The sequence below is a fragment of the Camelus dromedarius genome, chromosome 8 (genome assembly GCF_036321535.1).
Source record: "Camelus dromedarius isolate mCamDro1 chromosome 8, mCamDro1.pat, whole genome shotgun sequence".
NCBI classification, from domain to species: Eukaryota; Metazoa; Chordata; class Mammalia; order Artiodactyla; family Camelidae; genus Camelus; species Camelus dromedarius.
Window position 1 is genome coordinate 76,295,584 of NC_087443.1, and position 23,311 is coordinate 76,318,894.

Consider the following 23,311-nt stretch of genomic DNA (forward strand, 5'->3'; position numbering starts at 1 on the left):
TCACCCACCACTGCACCAGCTAACAGAAGGCTCGCATCAAGACCAACACAGGGTATGCATTCCCAGTCCACTCCAGAAACAATCTTGAAAGAGCTTTGAAAGCAAATGTCAGAATGCTAACTCATATGGTCTTCTGCAAGCACTACCGTTTCAAACACAGGTGAATAAAAAAGCTGTCAGTCAACATTCTCCAGAAACCCAAGCTCTCGATTAACCAGCACCTCCATGTCTGGTGGTGCACGAGGTGTCTGTAATAAGGACCTAGAAGTGCTGCAAGGTTCCGCCTTCTAGAGCCATCAAAGAAAGGCTAAATTCTGCAAGTGTGTGTTACTGGTCCTTACCTGTGCTTCAGTGCGTTTTGTTAAAGTGATGGCAACTCTTAAATATAACCTCTCATTTCCCAACAAGGCCAGTCAGCAGGGAGCTCACCATCCCAGCCTAAAGGGTATCATTACACCACTGCTCCCTTCCTTCACCTGAGGCACTTATCCCCCGCAAGGGAGGAGACCTGCAGCACAGTAATGACCTACAACATCACAGTTCATCTTCTTTCAAGAAACCATAACACATGCTGCGTTTTTGTTGTGTTTCCTCTTTTCTCATAAGTCGCCCATGAGACTGGTGCTTAGAATAGTTCCATTCATTTACCGAAATTAACCTTCACCTTGCCTCTGACAAATGTCAAGTAATGGCCCAGGCAATAGGAATACAAAGGTAGACACCACGGGCCGCCCTGCCTTCCCAGAGCTCAGGACAGGCAGACGGACTGAGGCCCTTCTGTGGTCTCGTGTCTTGGTCTTGGCATCTCCAGATCACCCACTGCACAGTGCGCAGATTAAGAGCTTGTGCTCCCAGGTCCCATCTGGGTATGAATTTCAGCTCTAAAACCCCCATCCTGTATAAACTCAGGCAGTTTGCTCACATGCTCTGTGCCTCTGTTTCCTCACTGTTCAAAGTGGGCGCAGTGATCATTTCTGCTTTCAACAAGGCCTGGCACTTAGTTCGCATGGGCTCAAAAAGAATTGAATACTCAACACATGTTAGTTATCAGTACATCTGAAACAATGAATATTTCGTACATCACGGAAATATGGGTGTTTTCGAATTAATTCACATTTTACAAAATGCTAGGGAATTGCAATACTATTCCAGTTAATTGATGTCACATTTTCTACCACCCCAAATATCCAGAATAGAGTTATAAAATCTAAAAAACGAGGAGGCCCACTGTCTAAAGTTCTCAACAGGAATCCATACTGCACCCCCTCCCTCCCCAGGGGATATCTGACAATGTTTGGAAGGGTTTGGGGCTGTCACAACTCAGGGAGGTGTGTGCAACTGGCAACTAACAGGCAGAGGCCAGAGATGCTGCTGAACATTCTACAATGCACAGGACAGCCCCCGTCACAAGGAGTTGTCCAGCCCAAAATGCCGATCGTGCCGAGGTTACAAAAGCCGGCTCATGGGCTAAGCGGACAAGAAAGAGCTGCCACGCAGCCCAGGATGTTTACCCCTGTGGGATCACGGAAGCTTAGAGCAGGTGGTCTCATGCCATTTGACCCAAGTCTACAAACTGGGATCTGTAAATTGAATTCTACAGTTCCTGGTTTTGCCAGCCTGGATATTTAGCTTCTGCTCCAATCTCAGTTCTTTCTGAGCATACTAGACAGACAATTAAATGTAATAAGGTGTCAGGGGATTGAAGAGCTGAAGCTGACTCTTTGGGAAATGACATCCACCTCTGCAAAATCAATTACGAATTTATAAAGCAAGCGTCCAGGAGAATTCAATAAAAGAGGAGACGCCAGCCCTAGAGATGTCACCAAATTATACCAGGGTGCCAAAAATGATATTAGTAAAATGTCTGAGAAACCAAGAAACATATATCCTTTTCTGTCTAATAATGCAGAGAAATACTTCATAAATTTTGGAGGAATTTCAATCAGAAGTTGTTGAAATAAAAGGCTTGATTCCTTAGTCTAGTTTTGAAAACCCCACTCACATGGAATGATTATTTGTACTACAGCACCAAATATATTAAGAATTAACGTTATTTTCTCAAGGCAATTGTTACAGGCATCATTTCTTTACCTTTAAAAGTCCCCACCAATGAATCTAACAGACTACATTTCATGTAAGATAAACGTGGGAATTATTAATTCTATAACAAACAGAAAACCTGACACTACCCATTTAAGATCAATCAAATAGGATTTTTCTGTTTCAAAATGATGGAGTAAATATGTTGGTTTGTTTATGTTATTTTCTCAAAAACTCCACCAAACAAAGAAAATAAGATAAAGAAATACAACCCCTGATCTCTGATAAGACTAGGAGACATTTGTCATGCCCAAATTACTACATATGAAGGCAGAAATTAGATGGAGGAATATTGAATGACTCAGCAAGAGAAGGAAGTGCTGACTTAGGACGAACACACCAAGGAGAAGCCACAAAGAACCCAAGAAAGCACAGAAACCAGATTCTCGGGCATCCTGGAAGGTGAGAGTGAGGCAGGGCTGAAAACGGGGCATTGATTCAAACTGTGTATTAACAAATCTAGATTCTCATGTCCCCATCCTCACTCTGCAGAAGACCTGAATTTTTTCTCTTAAAAAAATTCAAAAAGACACATGCATCCCAATGTTCATAGCAGCACTATTTACAACAGCCAAGACATGGATACAACCTGAACGTCCATCGAAAGATGATTGGATAAAGAAGTTGTGGTACATTTATATAATGAAATACTACTCAGCCGTAAAAAATAATAAAATGCCATTTGCACCAACATGGATGAACCTGGAGATTGTCATACTAAGTGAAGTAAGTCAGACAAAAAAAGAAAAATACCATATGATATCACTTATGTGTGGAATCTAAATTAAAGAAAGACAAACAAACTTATTTACAAAACAGAAGCAGACTCACAGACATAGAACACAAACTTATGGTTATGGGGGGGGCAGGCAGGAAGTGGGTGGGAAGGGATAAATTGGGAGTTTGAGATTTGTGGATACTAACTAATACATATAAAATAGATAAACAACAAGTTTATAACACAGGGAACCGTATTCAATATCTTGTGGTAACATACGGTGAAGAAGAATTGAGAACAAATGTATGTATGTTCCTACATGACTGAAGCATTGTGCTGTACACCAGAAATTGACACAACATTGTAAACTGACTGTACTTCAGTAAAAATATATTAAAAAAAAAAAAAAACCAGAGATGCTCTGGACTTGGGGACCCCAAACACAGAGGAGGGCAGGTGTGATACAGTAAGTAAAAACAGGGAGTTCAGTGGGTATCAGCAGATGACCCACCTCCCTTCCTCCATGCAATTTTGGAATACAATGCAGCCAGGACAAACAAAAAATAAACTAAAACTATAATGGAGAACAGGAGAAAACCTCAAAGAAACTACAATTAATATCCCTTGAGAGAGAAGATCTTACTTGCATGAAACAAGAATAGGATATTCTTAGAAAAGAAAAGGTCGTGCATGAGAAAGAGCTCTTGGAATGTGAAAATTCCAATAACAATAGACAATAAGAGAAAAATAAGAAGGGCAGAGGGAGAAATCAGAGATTTTTGGGGGGAAAGTAATTACAAAAAATGCTATGTGATAATGTCCCAGATCTCTAAGGCTTAAGTCTCTGAAGAACTAAGAATACAATACAATGAATAAAATAAGATCTACACCGAGAGACACTATGGTGAATTTCAAAACATCAGAAATAAAGAGAAGATCCTAAAAGCTTCCAAAGAAGAAACAAATAATAACAAAGAAAAAAAGAGTAATCCCTTAGAGTGATCTGAGAGGCTGTCATCTCGGCTCCATTCCTCCTACCAAATAAAACATAACTCAACTTAAAAAAAAAAAAAAGAAAAGAAAAGAAAAAAGAGTAAGAAGAGAGGAATTCTCAACAGCAACTTCTGAAGCTGAAGAACGGGGAGATAATGACTGCAAAATTCTGTAGGAAAAGATTCTCCATCCTAGCATTTTACACTCACCCAGACTACCGATCAATGTGATGGCAAAATAAAGACAGTTTTCAGTTTCACAGATCCTCAAAAAATTTCTCAGGTACCATTGCCATGAAGCTACTACAGGATGTGCCCCACAAAAAATGAGGCAGAACACCAAAAAGAGGATGATGTCAGATCCAGCAACCAAGGGTTCCAACACAGGATTCTCAGAATGATGGAAAAGCAAGTCCCAAGACAGTCATGCTGTGGAAGATGTAGAAAGCACCCCATTCAGCAGGTCAAAGGGCTCTTGAAAGGATGTCTAGAGAAACATATAAAAAAAAGGGGAGACTAAAAACCATTGTACAGATCTGACCTTATAGAAAGTTACACAGAGGGTGTTTTACAGACCCAGACTATTGCAGGGTATGGGAGATTGTTTCCAAAAACATGAGCAGTTTCAGGAAAACAAAAAGTTGTCAAGAAATCATATAAAAGGAATTATTTCTTGGTTCAAAATGATGATAATTCTTGCTCAGTAGTAAGCAATATTTACAGTCATAATAGTAAAAACCTCCAATGTAGATTTACCCAAAATTTGAGATACAATCATATTGAGAAGATTAAAGAGAGATAAAGTGGTAATAAAAAATTGAGCTTAAATTCTTATCTTCAAAAGATAAAGTTGAAAATTTATAAACATATATATATGCATATTATTTAAAAGTTAAGATTTAAATGCCCAAAGAAACAAAAAAAAACTTGGAAGTAGTTGCCCCATTCACATCATTTCACGGTATCCAGGGGTGGGATGGGGTGTGGAACACCTTGACAGGGACCATTGCTCTGTTTTTGTTTTTGTTTTTGTTTTTTCCAACTTTGTTGAGGAATAACTGACAGATACCGTTGTACCTATTTAAGTGGACAATGTGATGATTTGCTATGCATACACGTTATGAAATGATTACGAAGATCAAGACGATTAATACATCCATCACCTTAAGTATTAACTCATTTTTTGTTTGTGTGGTGAGAATGCTTAAGATTTAACTCTCAACAACTTTTAAGTATTATACAATATTGTATTATTAACTATAATGACCATGCTGTATATTAGATCCTTTGAACTTTTTCTTCTTATAACTGAAAATTTACACCCTTTAACCTACATCTCCTCATTTCCCTCCCCGTCAGCCCCTGGCAATGACCATTCTATTGTTTATTTGTTACAATCCCTTAATACTTTGATTTCTTTAACCATTTGCTTGTAAAACTGATTCAAATCAATTTTAATTTTAATTTTAAAAAGGGACAGGGGATGCCCAGATATAGAGGGTAACTGATATAAAGCCTACTTTATTATTCTTTAATTTTCCAGGTGTCTATAGAGAGCCTACTACGTGCTAGGCATTAGGCAAAGTGCTTTGCTTGACAGCATATATAGAAAACTGGGAATCTTAAAACCTCTGCTGTTGTAAAATCACGGATCTGCACATTTCATGATCATGGGCTGCCTCTACACAGAAACATCTGGAAACAAATTAAAAAGTTATATTCAAGTGAATGTAACTATTTAGCAATTCCAGGGTAACTGACACAGTTACCACTTTGCAAACATAGCACAGGGCTATTCGGACAGAAAGAGAATAAAGTAAGAGTTATTTTTAAATATTTCTGAGGGAAAAAAAATCTTAGAAGCAGAGGCTGAAACTTTACAGTTACCAATAAGTTACCTCCCTTGGAGGGAGGGGTTACCTAAAAATGTTAGATGTTCATCTGATTAATAGTTAAGTAACTAATCTCCCATAAAAGGCCATAATGTGGTCTCAAAATCTACCTTCGGTAAACCTCTGTGATAAACGTGATAAAGCCATAAAGTGGCCTGGGTGCAAATCAACTGATCCTTCTGCAAATTAGCAGAGCGCCCTGTCAGCTCAGACCTTAATCATGAGCAAAGTCGGTTAAAAACAAATACTCGTTTTTAAAGCCGTTTTTAAAACCCCAAACCGATTTTTAAACATTTCCTTGCACTGGCCAAGGAAACCAATAAACATCTAGAGTTTGAAATTTTAAAAATTATGTAGGAAATCTAGTAAGTACACCTTAAACCATGTATTAATTTTTTTTAAAAAAATAAAAAGATTGGGAAAGAAATGCATTAATTGAAATAGACAGTAAAAGTCTTTCATATCAACATTCTAATTCAATTCAGCTAACATCTGGGAAGCACTTGGGTCACTATTATTGTGTGTCTGTGGAATATGTAGCTTAATTCTCAAAATAAACAATTACTGATTCACCTATCAGTGATGTACCTAAAGACACAGGGTGTGCTCCCAGGATCCAGGGAGGCAGCCCAGCATGGAACCACTTTTGCAGCCCCATCCAGGCTACGTTCAAGCCCAGGTTCCACAGCTCATTGTCTACATACCCCCCAGTTAGGTCAGCCTGTCTGTAAAATGGGTAGAAACAGTATCCACTGATGGGATGTTTGACAAGCCACACGGGAAGTACCGTGTAGCGCCTGGCCCACAGTAAGCACTCCGTCAAGGGAAGCCACTGCGGGTACAAGCTTGACCCACTTCGTCTTAGGGATGTTAGACACACCTGTGAACCTGTGATTGAATTCACTTTATGCTACATCTAAGTTTTCTAAGTTTTTAGCTCATTGACAGATGTTCTTTGTTTTAACGAATCACCAACTTAGTCTGCTTTTATTGCTTCTTTTGCTTTTGCTTTATCTTTACATATCGACCAGTTTACTTTATTTTAACTGCGTGTTTCCTCCGAAATTTTTAAAGGTGTATCTTCATTTTAGAAGACAGCCCTAAAGAACCTGATGACTGGTGTCCTTATAAGAAGGGGAAATTTGGATACAGAGACAGACACACCGAGCGGGAAGATGACGGAGGGGCATGTAGGGAGACTCCCGGTGACCATGGAGACAGAGGGATGCAACTACAAGCCACGGAACAGCATGGGATGCCTGGGGACCAGAAGCTGGAAAAGGCAAGCCTTTCCTAGAGGCTTCAGAGGGAACGCAGACCTACACACACTTCAGTTTCAGACTTCAAGCCTCCAGAATCAGGAGAGAATAAACTCCTGTTGTTTCAAGCTGCCCAGTTCGTGGTGCTTTGCTATGGAAGCCCCAGGAATCTGATGCACCTGGTCCTCTCCTTCTGCGTATTCGTTATAGCTTATACTTGTGCATTCCCCGGTGAGCTTTTCAAAAATAACTTCATTTCCCCATGAGGTTATCAAAGTCATGGGACGAAAACCATCAGTGGCATCCTTGACTCCTCTGTTTATCTCTCACGCCCCTCGTCCAAACCTCATCCACCTCCTCATCAGAAAGTTCTACTTTCGAAACATCCCAAGTTCACCCGCTTCTCCTCACCTCCACAGCCCTGTCTTGGCCGGAGCCAGCACCCTCTCTGGTCTGGGATGCTGAAGGCACCGCCTCCCAGGCCCCTGGCTTGGACGTCCTACGTCAACCCAGTGACTAGGCGGCTTCTTTGCGCCTATAAAGCAGAGTATGTCATTCTAGTGCCCCAAACCTTTCCAGGTCCCTCAGCTGACCTAAGAATAAAAGCCAAAGTCTCCCCAGTGTTACCTCTGGGCCAGCATCTCCTCCCCTCAAGACACACTGGGCTCGGCCACACCTGCCTTCCGCTGCTCCTCGGTATTATCAGGTACCTGATAATTCGGGCCTGCTGTCACCGCAGGACCTCTGCTCAGGCCACTCCCACTGCCTGGATGCTCCTCCCACAGCCACTTAACCCTCTGCTGATCCTCAAGCCAACCTGGTCAAAACATCACCTCCTGAATGAAGCCTATCTGAATCACCTTTAACTAAAACCAGCCCCCCTCCCCAGAGCTGGCCCTCCCGACCCTACCGCCAGCTTCAAGTTTGTTTTTCTTCTCTCCATAGCACTTATCGCCTTCTAACATACCGTAAAAGTGATATTTTATTACATTTCTTGCTTTGTATGCCTCCTTCCCACTAGATTGTAAGCTTCCAGATGGCAAGGCTCTTTGTTTGGTCACTAAGGCAGCCCCGGTACCTAGAACAGGGCCCGGCACACAGGAAGTCCCCCATAAATGTCTGCTCAAAGATCAGGACCCATTTCCGGTCCAGCTCATCATCGTCTCCCCAGGACTTATGATAGGGCCTGCCTCGCACCAATAAAGTCCCCTGGAGGTGGTGGGGTTTTTAATTAAATGAATAAACCAAAGAAAGAATCTGCTCTGATCTCTCTTTCCCTCCTCCTCACCTTTCCCTGTCTTTCATCATTGTCCCCGACACTGTCGTCTCTGCTCGGGCAGCATGTGTCGTGTGCACTGAGGCCCTAGCTCAGGATGACCCGCACACCCGACTCCCAGTGGTACGTGTCCAGGGGACAGTCCGGCTGGGCAGGCAGCCCAGAGGGCCCATCCCCACGAGGCATCATTTGAGAAGGCACAGTTGGTTGTGCCACCTGAATGGACATGAGGCCCTCTGGGGTGACTGCTGACACCCCACCAACTTCTCTGGGCCCTGCTAGGATGGGGGCCTGAGGGTACGAGGGGCCACTCAAGCCAATGGTGAGAAAGATGAGTCAGAAGGTGGGCGCCAGGGGAGACCACAAGCTGGTGAACACACCGAACCTTCTAGTGGGTCCCTGGAATGCGAAGAAAAGAGCACAGGCTTTACCAGCAGCCAGAAACCTTCCACGTGGGTCTCAGCTCTGCCCTGACTACCTGTCGGGTTAGGGCAGGTCAGTTAGCCTCTGACTTTAATTCCTTTTCTCTAAAACAGTTTCCCTCTGAGCATACTGAGGGTGAAATGAAACAGTAATTTAATGAAATTAGTAAAATAGGAAAGAAACATTCACAGAGCCAGGGGAACAGAGTCTTCTGCACCGGGGAGGCCGGTGGTTCCGGAACGCCCTGTGATGCACAGGCCGGGCGTCTCTGCTTCTCGGGGCTCCCATTTTCTACTCCGAGTTACCCTGTTCCACTCCAACTTCTTCTTGCTGCACTTGCGTTTGTGATGCAAGCTTCTGAGAATAAGCAGCACCTTAACCTCATTATGGCAAATGCTCATTTTCAATTTTCCAAAAGACATGACTTAAAATATTTAGTCCTGTTATTCCCATAAAAAACCCAAATAACCCAAATTCCAACATCTTGGCTTCCAAACACTGTCTCCCAGACTGTTTCTTGAAGCCAGATGCAGAACAAAAATCCCTTTATCAGAACAAGCACGACATTCCGTGGTTTGGAAACTATACCCACTGTGATTAATTTTGCCTCTGCAGCACCTAGTACACGAGGCCCCAGTGAGGACTTGCTGAGTTACAGCAAGGCTGTACGTAGTCAGAAAGAGGCTGGAGGCGGACACCCAGAGAACTGGGATGGTGGGACTGAACAGACAGGTGATGGCTGAGAAAACAGTGCCGCCCTGGGTGGTCCCCATACACTTCCCGCCAGGATAAACGTGGTCTCCACATTTGGGCAGGTCAGGGCACCGGGTGCCTCAGAGTCAAAGGGGACAGAAAGACAGACGTGTGGGGCGTGCCCATCCTCATGAACTCTGACACCAGGATAGCACTTGGTTCAATGTTCTATGACCAACTCCCTGTGGGTGTATCTGAAGCCAAGGGCATCTTCACAGTTTACACCTTATTGCCCGTAAAAAGATGATCAGAACGCTGGGAGTGGTTTCTAATACCAGCATCCAGGTGCTCTGTAGAATTCCTTTAATGGGATGACTTGCAAGAGGAGCTGTGTTTCAATCCAGTGGTGCGGAGAAATGGCTCAGACAGATGCCTTTTTTGTAACCAGACTTCTCTCCACGGAAGAGGTCTACACCCGTGAGACGAGACCTGGGCCACAGAGAGTCAAATGACGGTGACCAGGCATCACAAAGACATCTGTGGGTGTCAATGCCCTATTGTTTTTCTTGTGACTTCAAAACTCCGATCTGATCATCAACTCTCTTATGTTCCCGATTTTAGGCAAGAATCACGGTGAGATCCTGAGGTCCAGCCACACCCTCACAATTTCATTTCTTTGGATCACAGGTCAGGATTATACTTACCATGACTTTTGAGTCTGAAGAATGAGATTGAAACCCAGCCCTTTGAAATGGCAAGTGCTGCTGTCATCTGCTCTAGGCTTTGTAGCCAATGGGGGGTGGGATAAGGCACTCAAGGTGTAGTGCTGTCTCCGTATCTCCCTTGCTTAGTTTATGTGCAATGGAAATCTCTCGAGGTCCTTAGAGGCCTCTACTGGGACAGACAGATGATGAACTGCCATTAATGACCCACCTGAATACAAGGTTACCTCATAAAACCAACCACAGGCAAGCGTTCAAATCGTGATTTTACAGGTCACTGCTGAAACTTCCCCTTTGAGACTTAGAATGTTAATTTCCCATCTGTCCACGATTGCTCCCGGAGCAGAAGCAGCCAGTGAGTGTTTCTTAATATGATCACAGCCTCACAAGTGCGTTAGTATGAAAAAGGATTCCGGGCGCACTGGAAGAATGATCCTAGGTGACAGGACAAAGCTTCGCTCCCTGCTGTAGTGGGTCTCTCCCTTGAATTCTTGAAGATCTCGTTTGTCCCAGTGTACTGACGAAGTGTAAACCTGGGTTTCTTCTCTAAACTTATATTATTAAATTAACATAAGCAAAATTCCACTTGTGAAAAAGAGAAGTTGTAAGCTGAGTTATAAGATGCTCTTACTCTTTCAAAGTCCTATGCTTAAAATGATGAGAAAAGAATGCTACAGACTGAATGTTTATGTCCCATCAATATTTATATCTTGAAACCTAACCTCCAAGGTGATGGCATCGGGAGGTGAGGCCTTTGGGGTGTGATTAGGTTAGAAGGGCAGAGCCCTCTTGAATGAAATTAGCACTCTTATCACCACTGAGCCACAAAAAAAAAAAATGAAAGAATGCCATTTGCAGCAACATGGATGGGCCTAGATGTGATCAGACAAAGTGAAGGAAGTCAGACAGAGGAAGACAAATATCATATGATGTCACTTATATGCAGAATCTAAAAGAAGTGACACAAATGAACTTATTTACAAAACAGAAACCTACTCACAGACATAGAAAACAAACTTATGGTTATCAAAGAGGAAAGCGGGGATGGGGTAAATTAGGAGTTTGGGATTAGCAGATACAAAATACTATAAATAAAATGGATAAACAACAAGGTCCTACTGTATAGCACAGGGAACTATATGCAATAGCTCATAATAACCTATAAGGGAAAAATATGAAAAAGAATATTAATATAGGTATAACTGAACCCCTATGCCGTACACCAGAAACTAACACAACACTGCGAATCAACTCTACTTCAATTAAAAAAGAGACCCCACAGAGCTCCTCTGCCCTTTCACCATATGAGGATCCAGGAGAAGATAGTCATCTATAAATCGGAGGCAGGCTCTCACCAGCGCCTTGATCTTGGCCAGCAAAACTGTGAGAAATAAACCTGTGTTGCTTATAAGCTACCCAGTCTACGGCGCTGTTACAGCAGCCAGAACGGACCAAGACAAAGAGACAGGTGCTTCTGCTATAACACGGTAAACGCAATTCAGTGAAGTCTCACCGTCTGCGAAATCATGCACTGTAAAAACCAAGTTCACAGGAAAAACAAGGTTCAAAACCCATGCAGCTCTGTAATCAGAAGACTAGAAAAGCAATTAATCCTAAAGACACCAGCACACTTAAGGAGACGTTAAATTGTTATAATGATAGAAGTTGACCTTAGAAAAACACGGCAAAGGTGGTGCGATAGATGGGGTGCAAGGAAGAGTGGGAGCTGCTATCGTGGGACCAGGGCACACGGGCCCAGGACCTGAGCGGTAAGCACTTTAGAACAGAGCACGCGGCCACCCTGAGCAGAGCAGCGCGGAGGGACGGGCCCCGTGGACAGGGTCCCTCTGAGGCTTCAGCTGTCGGTGCTCCCTGGGGTCAGGGGCTGGCACCTGGTCCCAGAAAACACTGATGTCCTGGCTAAGACGGTACAGGAACTGACCCAACTTCTGTGTCGTAATGACATCATTCCACATCTGCCCATCACACATGAGCAAATTTGCAATAATAAAACGCCAAGGTGGCCAACTAGCCAGCACCGCTCCTCCCTTTGAGCAGACTTCTTTACGGCAGCCATGGTGCCCTTGGCATCGCGGCAGCTCCCCGGGAACTTCTAAGAGGCCCATACACATGTGCAGCCATGGTGCCGAAACGACGTGGGAATCAGCAAAACAAGATTCACTCAACCTGGGGACGGTGACCCTCGCGTAAATCCATGTGAGATAAATGTCAGAAAAGAGACACACACACGGTTTAATAATCATCCCGGGGCGCCTAGAACACTTTTGGAGCTGTTGCCTGGGGCAGTTTTATGGAGTCATTTGGAGCAATGGCTCCAGGTTTAAAGCAGCTTCGATTCACATCCTGCCTCTCCCAGGAAATCTTAACCAAGCTATCCTACTGATCCACGTGGCTGTTTTCTATGAGACAGAGGTAATAATAATATAGCCCTTGTCTCACGTCGAGGAATAAACGAAATAATGCAAGTAAAGCGCTCAGCACAGCACCAGTAACTGTCAGAGCTGATTCCCGTTCTCCTTCTGCTGAAGACTGAGGCATTTGGAGGAAAGGGAGTAAATGGGGGCTTTTCATCTTCGCTCTTTCGGTACATAAAGGGCACTTCACTATGGTCAGGAGAATGACTGAATTCTAATGGGCACAAATGTGGCATTTGAGAATTGCTGAGGACGATTCTCTTTCTTCCTCCTTTGGATCCTCACATTCTGTAAAGGTAGCAAAAGTGGGCCTCTCGTCTTAAGCCTCTCATCTCGTTAGCAGAAGGACCGGGACGCGAGCCGAGCCTGCGTTCTAAGTGGACCACATTCATGCCTGCAGAGCCTGGCCAGCAAAGGGATGGGCTCACCTCACCTCACTCACATCCTGCACTAAATGCATTTAAATACAGTTTCTAATTCTGAGACCTTGGTGTTTTTCACACATAAAATCCCATTAGCTTGACACGCCTACCAAATACTCAGATGTGAGACAAGATGTGGTTATTTTTAAATGGCATTCAAACTGCATGTGTGGGAAAATGCATTTTGGGGCACCCGTGGTGGTGGAATCACGCAGCACGTGGCCCTGATTCTGGAAGGTGGGACCTGCAAACAGAGGCCCTTAAAGCTACCGAACACTTAGAGCAGAAGAAGATGATTCAGTAAATGTTTTAAAATTACGAATCACCTAATTTCATTGTCAAGGAATCCTGTGAGGGCCTGGGACTCCCATTTTTCTGATGAGACAACTGAGGCTCAGTGAGATAATTGTTCCAAGGGTGCCAAAATCTAGAAGAGTCATGGCCAAGGTGCCACACCCAGCCTGCCCACCCTGCCCATGGGATTCCCGACTGTAAGCACAGACCCCCACCCTCTACCCCCACCCCACAAATTTAGGACAACAGGGCCTCTCCATCTCTGACCAGAAGTGTGGATAAACACAAACACTTCCTCTCTAGTAAAGGATAACTCCCTTTATCGAGAAGGAATCCGAGGCATCAGATGACAGCTCCTCTGACCAGTGCAGGAAGCAGCCCTGCACACAGTCGGATCCCACCCTGCTTGACACTGACTCTCTGCTTGGAGGGCTGGAGCCCATGCAGGGTGCTAGAGGCCCTTGGATTAACAGTTACCCCTGTTCAAACTCTGAGAGTTCGTCCTCTGGTAAAAGACTGTCCAGTTTTATACAACCAAATGTTTTGTAACAGCTGTTATCAAAAAATAAAAAGAATGAATATTTTTAAAGAAACTTTAGATTTCATTAAAGTCAGTTCTGGAAACATTCTACCTGAATTCTTCTGAATGGAAAAGTGGTGATGGCTGAGTGGTTTGAAAGTCTATCTGATGTGATCACGTGGAGAGAAGAGGTTGGAGTTGGAGCTCCGTTTAGATGTCCCTGAGCCCACGGGCGCCCCAGGAACGGGGAGCTCACCCAGTCTTGTCCGGTTCCCAGCACAGCGGCCCCCGCAGCACGTTTACAGTGACCGCTGGTGGAACGAGGTGTCAGCTCTGCTGCTTGGAAGCTGTGAGCCTTGAGTGCAGCCTTGATGGCCCCACGTTGTGGGTGTGAAATGACCACCTCCCTCCCAGGAGGATGGATGAGAGGGTGCACATGTGAAAGGGTTTGGAAACCACACTCAGTCATGAATCAGTTTTGGGGAAAAAAAAAACAACTAAAATATTCAAGAACCACACTATTAGAGAACCATGTGGGACGGCGCAGGATCGAATGCTAAACTGAGAAGGGGTGGATCAGCAGGAGCTGGAGCAGGAGGGAAAAGGCATCCCAAGTGGGTGGGCAGAGCAGCACCCCCACCCCAACAGAGGTGTCCGTGTGCTAGTCCCACAGCCCGTGAATACACGTGGTTATGTGGCAAAGGGAATGGAAGTCTGCAGGTGCTGTTAAGGCAGCTTGAGATGGAAAGGTGATCCCGGATCATCCAGGTGGGCCCAGCGTACTCACAAGGGTCCTTGAAAGTGGAGAAGGGAGGCAGAGGAGGGAACCAGAGAGATGGCAGCGTGAGAAGGGCTCAAGCTGCCATTGCCGGCTTAGAAGAAGGAAGGGGCCACAAGCAAAGGGATGAGGGCACCTCTAGAAGCTGGAAAGGGAAAGAAACATTCTCCCAAGAGCCTTCAGAAGGAACGCAGCCCTGCCAACACCTTGATCCGAGCCCCATGGGATGTCTATCCTCCAGAACTGTTAGAGAGTAAGCCTGTGCTGCTTAAGTGGCTACATTTACAACATGTTGTTAGAGCGGCATGAGGACACTGACCCCAGCGGTGGACCAGGGTTTACGCTGCGTGGGCAGCGTGGAGGGGAAGGGAGCTGCGGGCAGGGGATCTGCTAGGGGAAAGGCCCACAGCCCGGAAGCTCACGGTGTATGGAGGATGCCAGGAGGAGCCCACCTTCCCGGAGCAGAACCTTGACAGCAGCGAGGAAGCACCAGCAGGGAGGCAAGGGAGGACAAAGGCCACTGCCTGCTCATGGCCACAGGGGTTCCACTTCCCTCCTGCCCTTTCCACAGACATCACGTGGAGGTGGACCGACCTGGGCCCAGGAACCAGCAGCATCCTTGTCACTAACTAGTCTCTGGAGAAGGCACGTGTCCTGAGTCTCGGGGCTCTCTCTGTCAAGTGAGGATTCTGCAGCAATGCCCTTCCTGATGTGAGAATTAGAGCTAATTCATGTTACAGGCCAGACACAGGCTGGCCCGGTGCTCAGGGAACCGTCACTATGTCCGTGACCAGAGCAACCAGCGGTGCACCGAGAATCCTCCACACGGCGCCGGTACCTGGATGTTCAGTCTCCCTCGGTGCGCCCCCAGGCCGTAGCGCTTCGAAGTGGACGCATGGAGCTGGAAGTCTGTGATTTTTAAGGTTTCCAGACCAAGGGGTGGGCAACCTGGAAAGGACAATGCTTGTTAAAAACAAGGACAGATGTGGACAGAAACGAACTACTGGCTTTCTAAATCTGGCCACTTGCTTTTCTGTTTTTCCCCTGAAGTCCCCACTCAGCCTCGCAGCCCCACCCCCTGGTATGCCCAGTGTTTCCGGACAAATATTCTCAGTTCAACTGTCAACGTGACGCCAATTTTCTTTCCTGCCGGCATTTCCTTTCTGAGTGTTTTGGTTCTGATATTCTTTGTCTCTGATGCTGTCCATGCTACTGTCTGAGGCTGTTTCCAATTAAGGACCCTTCCACAGAGTGACTGAGCCAGGGCGCATTATTAGTTAGAAATTTCAGAGCGATCCCATGCTTGGGTTCTGCAAATTAATCAGAACTTGTTGATTTTGCTTCAGCAACTCAGGCCTTTGTATTGTGCATACTAATGAGCAGAGCAATATAAACAGAAAAAACGTCTTGTCTTCCACTCTTGGCAAAATCAGTAATGTTGAGAATGGCTACTCCACACAGTTTGGTCCAAGCTGCCCTGGAAGAAGACGTTGGCACTTGGGCAGACCCTTGGCGATTATCCTAGTCCAGCCCTTTGTCCCTGCAGATAAGAGCTTTAACAGAAGCCCTGGGGCCGGGCCCCGGGCCTCCTGACTCCTGGGCTGCTGTTCTCAATACCCACCCTGGAGTGGGGCTAGAAATCTCCAAATGATGCAATCTCCTTCAAATCTGACCCTGGGGAAAGGAAACAAACACTCGGGAATAGAAGTGAACAAAATATATTTCTACTAAAAGTATCAGACATCCCTAATGCAAGAGAGGCAAATTTGAAAAGCCCTGTGGGTCACTGCTGAGATGGGAATGCCCCAGGCATGCCAGGGGCACCTGGAGACGTGGGTCCATGACAAACCCCTGCAGGGGAAAGGTACTCTGGTCCTGAGGCTGGAGGAGCCTGGCCAGACAGCAGCCGCAGGGGATGCTCTGCAGGCACCAGGTAAGAAAGTCTGCCCAGGTGCTGCAGGTAGAGGAATTCAGACCTTCCAGGATCTGAGATGCCTTCTGGTCCTCCCCTTGAGATCTCAGAAGAGGAAACCGAGGCCCCAAGACTTGAGGTGAATCATCCAAGGTGTCCCCGCCAGCGGCAGAGCTGCACCTCGGATCCCCGTCTCCAGGCTTTCAGACGATGCCACACTGCGGCCTTGCCCACATCTGCCAGGAGGCTGCCTGGATTGGTAAATATTTACCAGCCATCTGTGCTGCCTACAGAGAGGCAGAGGTACTGGCGAGGAGCACGGCGGGGGAGGTAACGGGTCTGCTGCCGCCCGCTTCATGCTGCCCGGGAACTCGGAAGGCCCCGGGGGGTACCGTGAGCAACGGTGCTCCGTCTGACTTCTGTGAGACGGGCCACGCCCGGTGAGCAGTGACCATGCAGTGCACAGGGGCAGGGGGTGTGCAGTGAGTGGGGACCACAGAGTGAAGGGGGAGCCTGCACAGTGAGTGGCAGGCCGTGGGGCAGACGGGGGTCTAGGCAGCGAGCCTGGGAAGGGGCACGTAGCCAGCGGGGCTGCCCCCACACAGGGCAATCTAGTTCCCATAACCCTCTTCCCTCACTGGGGTCGACCCTGGACAGCTTCCCAGCCTGGAGGTCACCTGGGTCTGACTCACATGAATGTACTTGCTGGTTCCAAAGGTTAACTGAATTATGAGCTGTTCACTGCGCCCACCAGAAGCGGATTCCGTGTCTGGTGACAGAGTCACTTACTCAGAAACCTACACCGCCTGCCTCCACCAGCCGGCCTGGTCCTGGGCCCTGTGATGCGGACTCGGCAGCAGCCAAACCGTATACCCTCCTCGGGGCCTGCGGCCTCGCAGCTCAGTGCCAGCCCAGCCCAGACGGGCGCGGGGCCCCGAGCCCCAGCACTGCCCCGCTCGGCCTCAGGACAGAACTCCGCCTGCTGCTGCTCGCCTCTCTGGGCCAGGGGCCTCCGGGCTCTCAGACCCCAGTGGTCACTGCACACACCAGAGGCCCCAGTCAAGATTCAAGGCAAGGCCTGAGGGTCAAGGTCACTGCCTATCCTCTCGGAGGCTGGCCTCCCAGAGGTCCTTCTACCTGCCACTCAGGGCCTGGCTCTGACCCAGGCTTACAGGTTCCCTCAGCCAGAGCTGCTGCTCCTCTGTCCCCAGTTCTCATCTGCCTCTTACTAGCTAACCTCTTCTCCTTGTCACCCTGTCTCCAGACACAGCAGCATCCCCCAGAATAAAGGCACTTCTAGGGCCCCGAACCCCCGCTGGCTGGGCAGTGGTGGCTGGACCACCCCCATGTCCGTGGAATAGCCTCTGTGCACCTCTGTTCAGCCAGCCGTGCCAGCTTTGGTTTCACAGCCAACAGGGAACAGGGCACTGGTTCTGTCCCCTCCTGCCTGGTACTGTCCCCAACATTTCCACATAAACCAAGCATCAGAAATGCAGAAAGGATCTGCCACCCTGGCGGTGAACCTGTTTCACAGCCACACTGGATGTCTTCCCATCCCCGAGGTCCTTCCTTCTGAGCAGAAAACCTCGCAGGTGGCGAATCCCACCTACTGCATCCAGCTAACGCCTTCTATTTGTATCATGCACACAGTCAGCTCCTTGACAGACAGACAGATAGATGGACGGACACCCATATATTTTATTTACTAGCTAAATACAGCTGTAATTGTTGTCCAAAGCATTTCTTCCAGAAAAAATCTTGTATATATGTGAATACGTTCATTTAAAAAGGAGCTACCGAAATAAAATTTCATCTTCATCGAAATTGCTCTTCTGCTGATACGTGGAAGCTTCACCACATCCTCTCACTGAGATACCCAAGGGGTGAAAAGAAAGCGCCCGTAAGTGGGATATTTCTTGGGTCCACATCTGACAACTCAAAATCACAATGCCTTCTGTCTCCAGGGGATGGACCGTGGTGTACACGTGGCAAGAGTGGAGTCCCATGCAGCGGGCAGCGCCGTCAGCTGCCCCATCAGACGAACGTCCACTCCTGTTCACGCCCAAGATGGTGTGACAGCAGAAGCCAGGAAAGCCACTCCTTCCATCCACAGCACAGCTACCCGCCCAGACGAACACACGTTCTCAGCCTGCTCACAAACGTAGCCTTCCAGGAAACTGAGTAAGGATTCTTTTTTCCTGATCAGAAGACACTATCTTTAGAGAATTTAGTTTTGTTTGGAAGCCTTTTCTGTCGTCCATGCCATTAATAAAAAAACTAGAGAACAGGCACTGTCCTTGACAGACAAAAATGAAGTTACTGACATGCACAGGTTAGCGAAGCTCCTTTGGTTGTAAGAAACCAACGGTAGTTAACTTAAACAGGAAGAGGATGCAGGGATGGCAGGAAACTCACAGAAGGGACCAAGGCAGGGACACAGGGCAGGTGCAGGGAAACAACGCTGATGCAGGGACACAGGGGAGGTGCAGGGACACAGGGGAGGTGCAGGGATGCAGCACACGTGCAGGGACATGGGGGAGGTACAGGGACACAGGGCAGATGCAGGGAAACAGTGCTGATGCAGGGACACAGGGCAGGTGCAGGGAGGAACGGATGGGTTCCCCCAGCATGTTCCTGCTCCTCCACAGCACTCAGGGGTCTCTACACTCTACACGTTCTGAAGAAAGCCTGACTCACCTCGTCGCATGTCTGCACACTGGGATCTAAGTGCCCTTAGCAGAGGGAATTGATGCTTGGGCTTCAAGTTCACGTAAATGATGGGCGTGTGGAGCTGCCAGTCCAGCGCAGCAGGAAATACCAACCACGTGCAGCCTTGTGAAGCCATGCTGTACCAGTTCCTCTGGCCACCTTCCCTCCCTACCCAACCCCAAGGGTCTGCACCTCTGTCTTGACTTCCTCTCCATCCGTCCCTCCCTTGAATTTTTGCATTCTGCGCTCTGGCTTCCATCTCAGAGCCCAGTGGCTCTCCTCAGTCGGTGGCCCTCTTGGACTCTTCAGACTCTTCTTGGGCCCCCTTCAGTCTGCTCCCTCTTGGCTACTCCCCAGCCCCACCCCGAGGTTTCCATGACATGACAGCTTTCTGGGTCTCCCTTTCCTTCTTCCTCGTTTGAGGGGAGCCTTTTCCTCCCCTGCAGCACAGGGCTGTAGCCCTCAGACTCATCACTGAGGGTCCTCCCTCCCCTCCCTGAAACAATCCACATGAGCTCCCAGATGCCATCCACACCAGCAGGAGGTGAAGCACACGTATGAGGTTTAAACTCAGGACCCCACCAGCAAGCGTACTTGGAGGTCAGTCTATTCCACAACCTCCCACACGTCAAGCCTGCTGGCAGCAGAAGCCCCGGTGGCTCCTCTCAGCTGCGATGTGATGCTGCACCTGCAGGAGATGCTCCCACCGTCTTCCACGGTCCACTGCCGGAGCGGCGCTCCCAGGCTGCGCGACCTCCTCCTCTGCTGCAGCCCCACGAGGGGTCACGGAGGCACAGCACGAGCGGACCTTCACTTGGGAGGTTTATCTCTATTTCCCCAATCCTCCGTTCTTTATTTTCTCCTGGAGAGCCTCCACTCCTTTCTTTCCACCACGTATCTGTTTGACACTGACTTTCACTCTGGTCCCGTAACCATCAATGCAATGCCGCTCAACAAACGTTTACTGCATCCTGGTTCCTGGATGCGGAATCCCGCTAGGCTCAGATAAAACTACAAGCCAAACCATTTGGGCACCACCCACCTTCCCCAAATCACAGTTTAAAACATTTTTTAAACTTATAGAACATTTAAATACGAGTTCTCCACCCCACATTCCTTCATGCAAAGATCAATGCGGCAAAAATCTCAGGTCAGAATCACACGATCCCTGCCAGAAGTTCCAAGGCTCATCTTAATGACTTTATACTGAAAGTCTGACACAGTAATCTCCATGTTTAGAACAGTTGCGGGTTTTCCTATAATGAAGGCAGGAAAATAAAGGACAGAAAAATTACTCTTTGACTTAAAAATTCTAAATTAACTCAAAATACAGAGTACTGAAATGTCTGTATTAAATACTTAACTCAGGAATTTCAGTACAGGCAGATCTCGGCGATACTGTGACCTTAGTTCCAGACCACCACAGTAAAGCAAATATTGCAATAAAGTGAATCACAAGAATATCCTGGTTTCTCAGTGCATATAAAAGCTATATTTACACTATACTAGTCTATTAAGTGTGCAGTAGCATTGTCTAAAAAAAAATGTACATACCTTAATTTAAAAATTCCTTATTGCTAAAAATGCTATCATCTGTGCCTTCAGCAAGTCACAGGAAGAACAACAGAGGTCACTGATCACAGATCATCATAACAAATATAATAATAATAATGAAAAAGCATGAAATAGTGATAGAATTACCAAAATGTGACAGAGACACACACCGAGCAAATGCTGTCGGAAAAAATGGCACCGACAGGCTTGCTAGATGCAGCATTGCCCCAAACCTTCAATTTGTAAAAAAAAAAAAAAAAAAAAAAAACTATCTGCAAAGCACGGTCAAACGAAGTGCAATAAAACAAGGTACATCTGTATTTCAACCTGACCCATTTTTCTCCTCTTTCTTCTACCCTGGGAAATCATTTGCAAGATTTTTGGCAGGTCTACTCAACGCCCGAAATGAGCAAAATGAGGTGCTCCTCCCCCTCGGGCTCACCAGCAACGTGGAACAAAACCACACGGGAAAGAACACCACGTACGATGATTAAGATACCCGGCCGGTGCTCAAGGCACCTCCTGGTCCGTGAGGGGACATCGGTGGGGCCTAGACTTTGGACACAGAGGGGAACTGCTGCTGACAGTACAGCCCCAGAGGCACTAGGTGAGCGGCCAAACTGAACCCACAGAATGAGTCAGCCACCCTCAAGGACACCTCCATACCTTTTAAATGGAAACTCCACAAGGGCAGAGGAGACAGAAAGGAGACAAAGAGCCCCATCCAGCCACAGTCCCGTTTTGTCCACGACTTTCAGCAGATTAGGAAGTGACAACCACACTAACACTAGCAAGTCCTGCGTCTACAGGCTGAGGGGAAGAAATTAGAATCTAGAATCGACTGTCTGTCAACAGTCAAAAGGGCATCTTCAGACAAATGCTTAGAAGATTTAACCTCCTTTCCATCATAACCTCAGATTCTTGCTGATGCACTGCTGGAATAATGCACCAGAGACACAGACACACAGACACACAGACACGCACACGTGCGTGTGCACACGGTACAGTAAGACCTGAGCGTTCTGCGCAGTGACTCCCCGAAAAGAGCCCAGAACGCTCTACCCACCAAAGAACTCCAAAAGCAATGCAAAGCTTGATCTAGAAGCTAGAATTCCCTTGGTTTTAAATTCTCAAAGGTACATCTAGCCCCTGTCCAAGCACCTACCAACAAGCAGGACTTTTCTCCATCTTTAGAAAACATTATTGAGGAAGTCGGGGTGTGGCCTCAAGGATCAAGTGAAATGGAGGAGACACACGTGTTTCAAAGCTTAATTTAAACATCCGCAATGGGAAAGTCCAAAGGCCAGAACTGCAGAGCAATGACATCCTGGTTGGAACGTAGTATGTTGGTACTGCAATCAAGATTATAATGTCAATTGAGGAGATAATTACTAGGTTTAAAGAGTGCTTGAAATCAATAGGAATCTCATTCCCAGCTCTTCACCCCTCCTCTGTGTTCTCAGTCCCCAGCCAGGCTGCCCTGAAGCGGCTCTGGCAGGAACTCAGCAAGGACTCGGCTCCTGGGCCAGTTTGTTCCAGCAGCAGCCACTGAACAGCCCTCGAGACAGCTCCCTGCTCCTCCCACAGAAACACAGAAACGCAATCCTCTATCATCAAGTCAAATTCGCATTACTTCTAAGAGGAAAAAGACTCTAATCCTGAGAAGCATGTGGGTGTGAAAAGAACACTTCAGGAAAATATTAATTAGAGACTGGCGATGTGTCACAATCTGGAGGCAAGAGTGACAGGCATCAAAGATGATGCGACTTTCTCTTCCAGGCAGCCTGGCTCTGGAGGAGCACCCTGTGCTGAAAGGGGCACGGCTTCCCAGGCCTGTGCTCTGTTCCCAAGGAGGTGGGCGAAGACGGGACCCGCTGCCTCATTCCACGGCTCCGCCTTGACAAGCGCACACACGTTTAATTAAATCTGTCCCCTGCCAAACTTCTCTGCACTGCGGCCACTTTCCAAAATGGTTCTCAGCACGATGGCATATATTGATTCCAATCACCACCATAAATGACCCTGTGTGCACACCAGCTCTTTGCATTTCATATCATGAAGGAGTTTGTGACCCAGAAGTTACAGGGCACAGTCAGAATACAGGGTGGAGCTTGGAATGCTGAATCTGGAGCATCAGTGGCAACACTCCAGCCCCAGTACCCTAAATCTGCCTGGAGGGGAGGCTGTTATGACAGTCAAGTCATGACAATGGTTTTATAAGAGTAGTGATTTGGGGAGCAATGCAAGCATGAGCCAGACCCTCTGAAGACATCCTGTCATTTAATCTTCATAAGGACCGTGAGAGATGGGCAGTACTGATACAGGAAAACGTGGGGCATGAGAGGAGGGAGGGCCACGTCCCAGGTCCCAGGTGAGTCCTGGCAACTGTCTCACCAAGTGAGGGCCCTTGGCTTCACGCAGGAAAGAATTCAAGAGCAAGCCATAGCTGAGTAAAAGTGGATTTATTCAGAGAGATACGTACACCACAGATGGAGTGCCGGCCGTCTCAGAAGGCCAGAGAGGCCACGAGGCGTTAAAGTAAAAGCAGACACACACTCCACAGACAGCGCGCGGGCCGTCTCAGGAGGCAAGAGAAAGGCCACAGGGTGCGG

The 23,311-nt window shown here is 47.2% G+C and overlaps 1 protein-coding gene across 1 annotated transcript in view; it reads right to left on the minus strand.

Annotated features, from left to right (window-relative positions):
- CPXM2 (carboxypeptidase X, M14 family member 2) overlaps positions 1 to 23,311 on the minus strand; it is a 117,845-nt gene that overhangs the window by 72,583 nt on the left and 21,951 nt on the right. Inside the window, exon 3 of the mRNA XM_031461941.2 lies at positions 15,363 to 15,472. Within this exon, the coding sequence (XP_031317801.2) occupies positions 15,363 to 15,472 (110 nt within the window). The remainder of the gene's footprint in view (positions 1 to 15,362; positions 15,473 to 23,311) is intronic.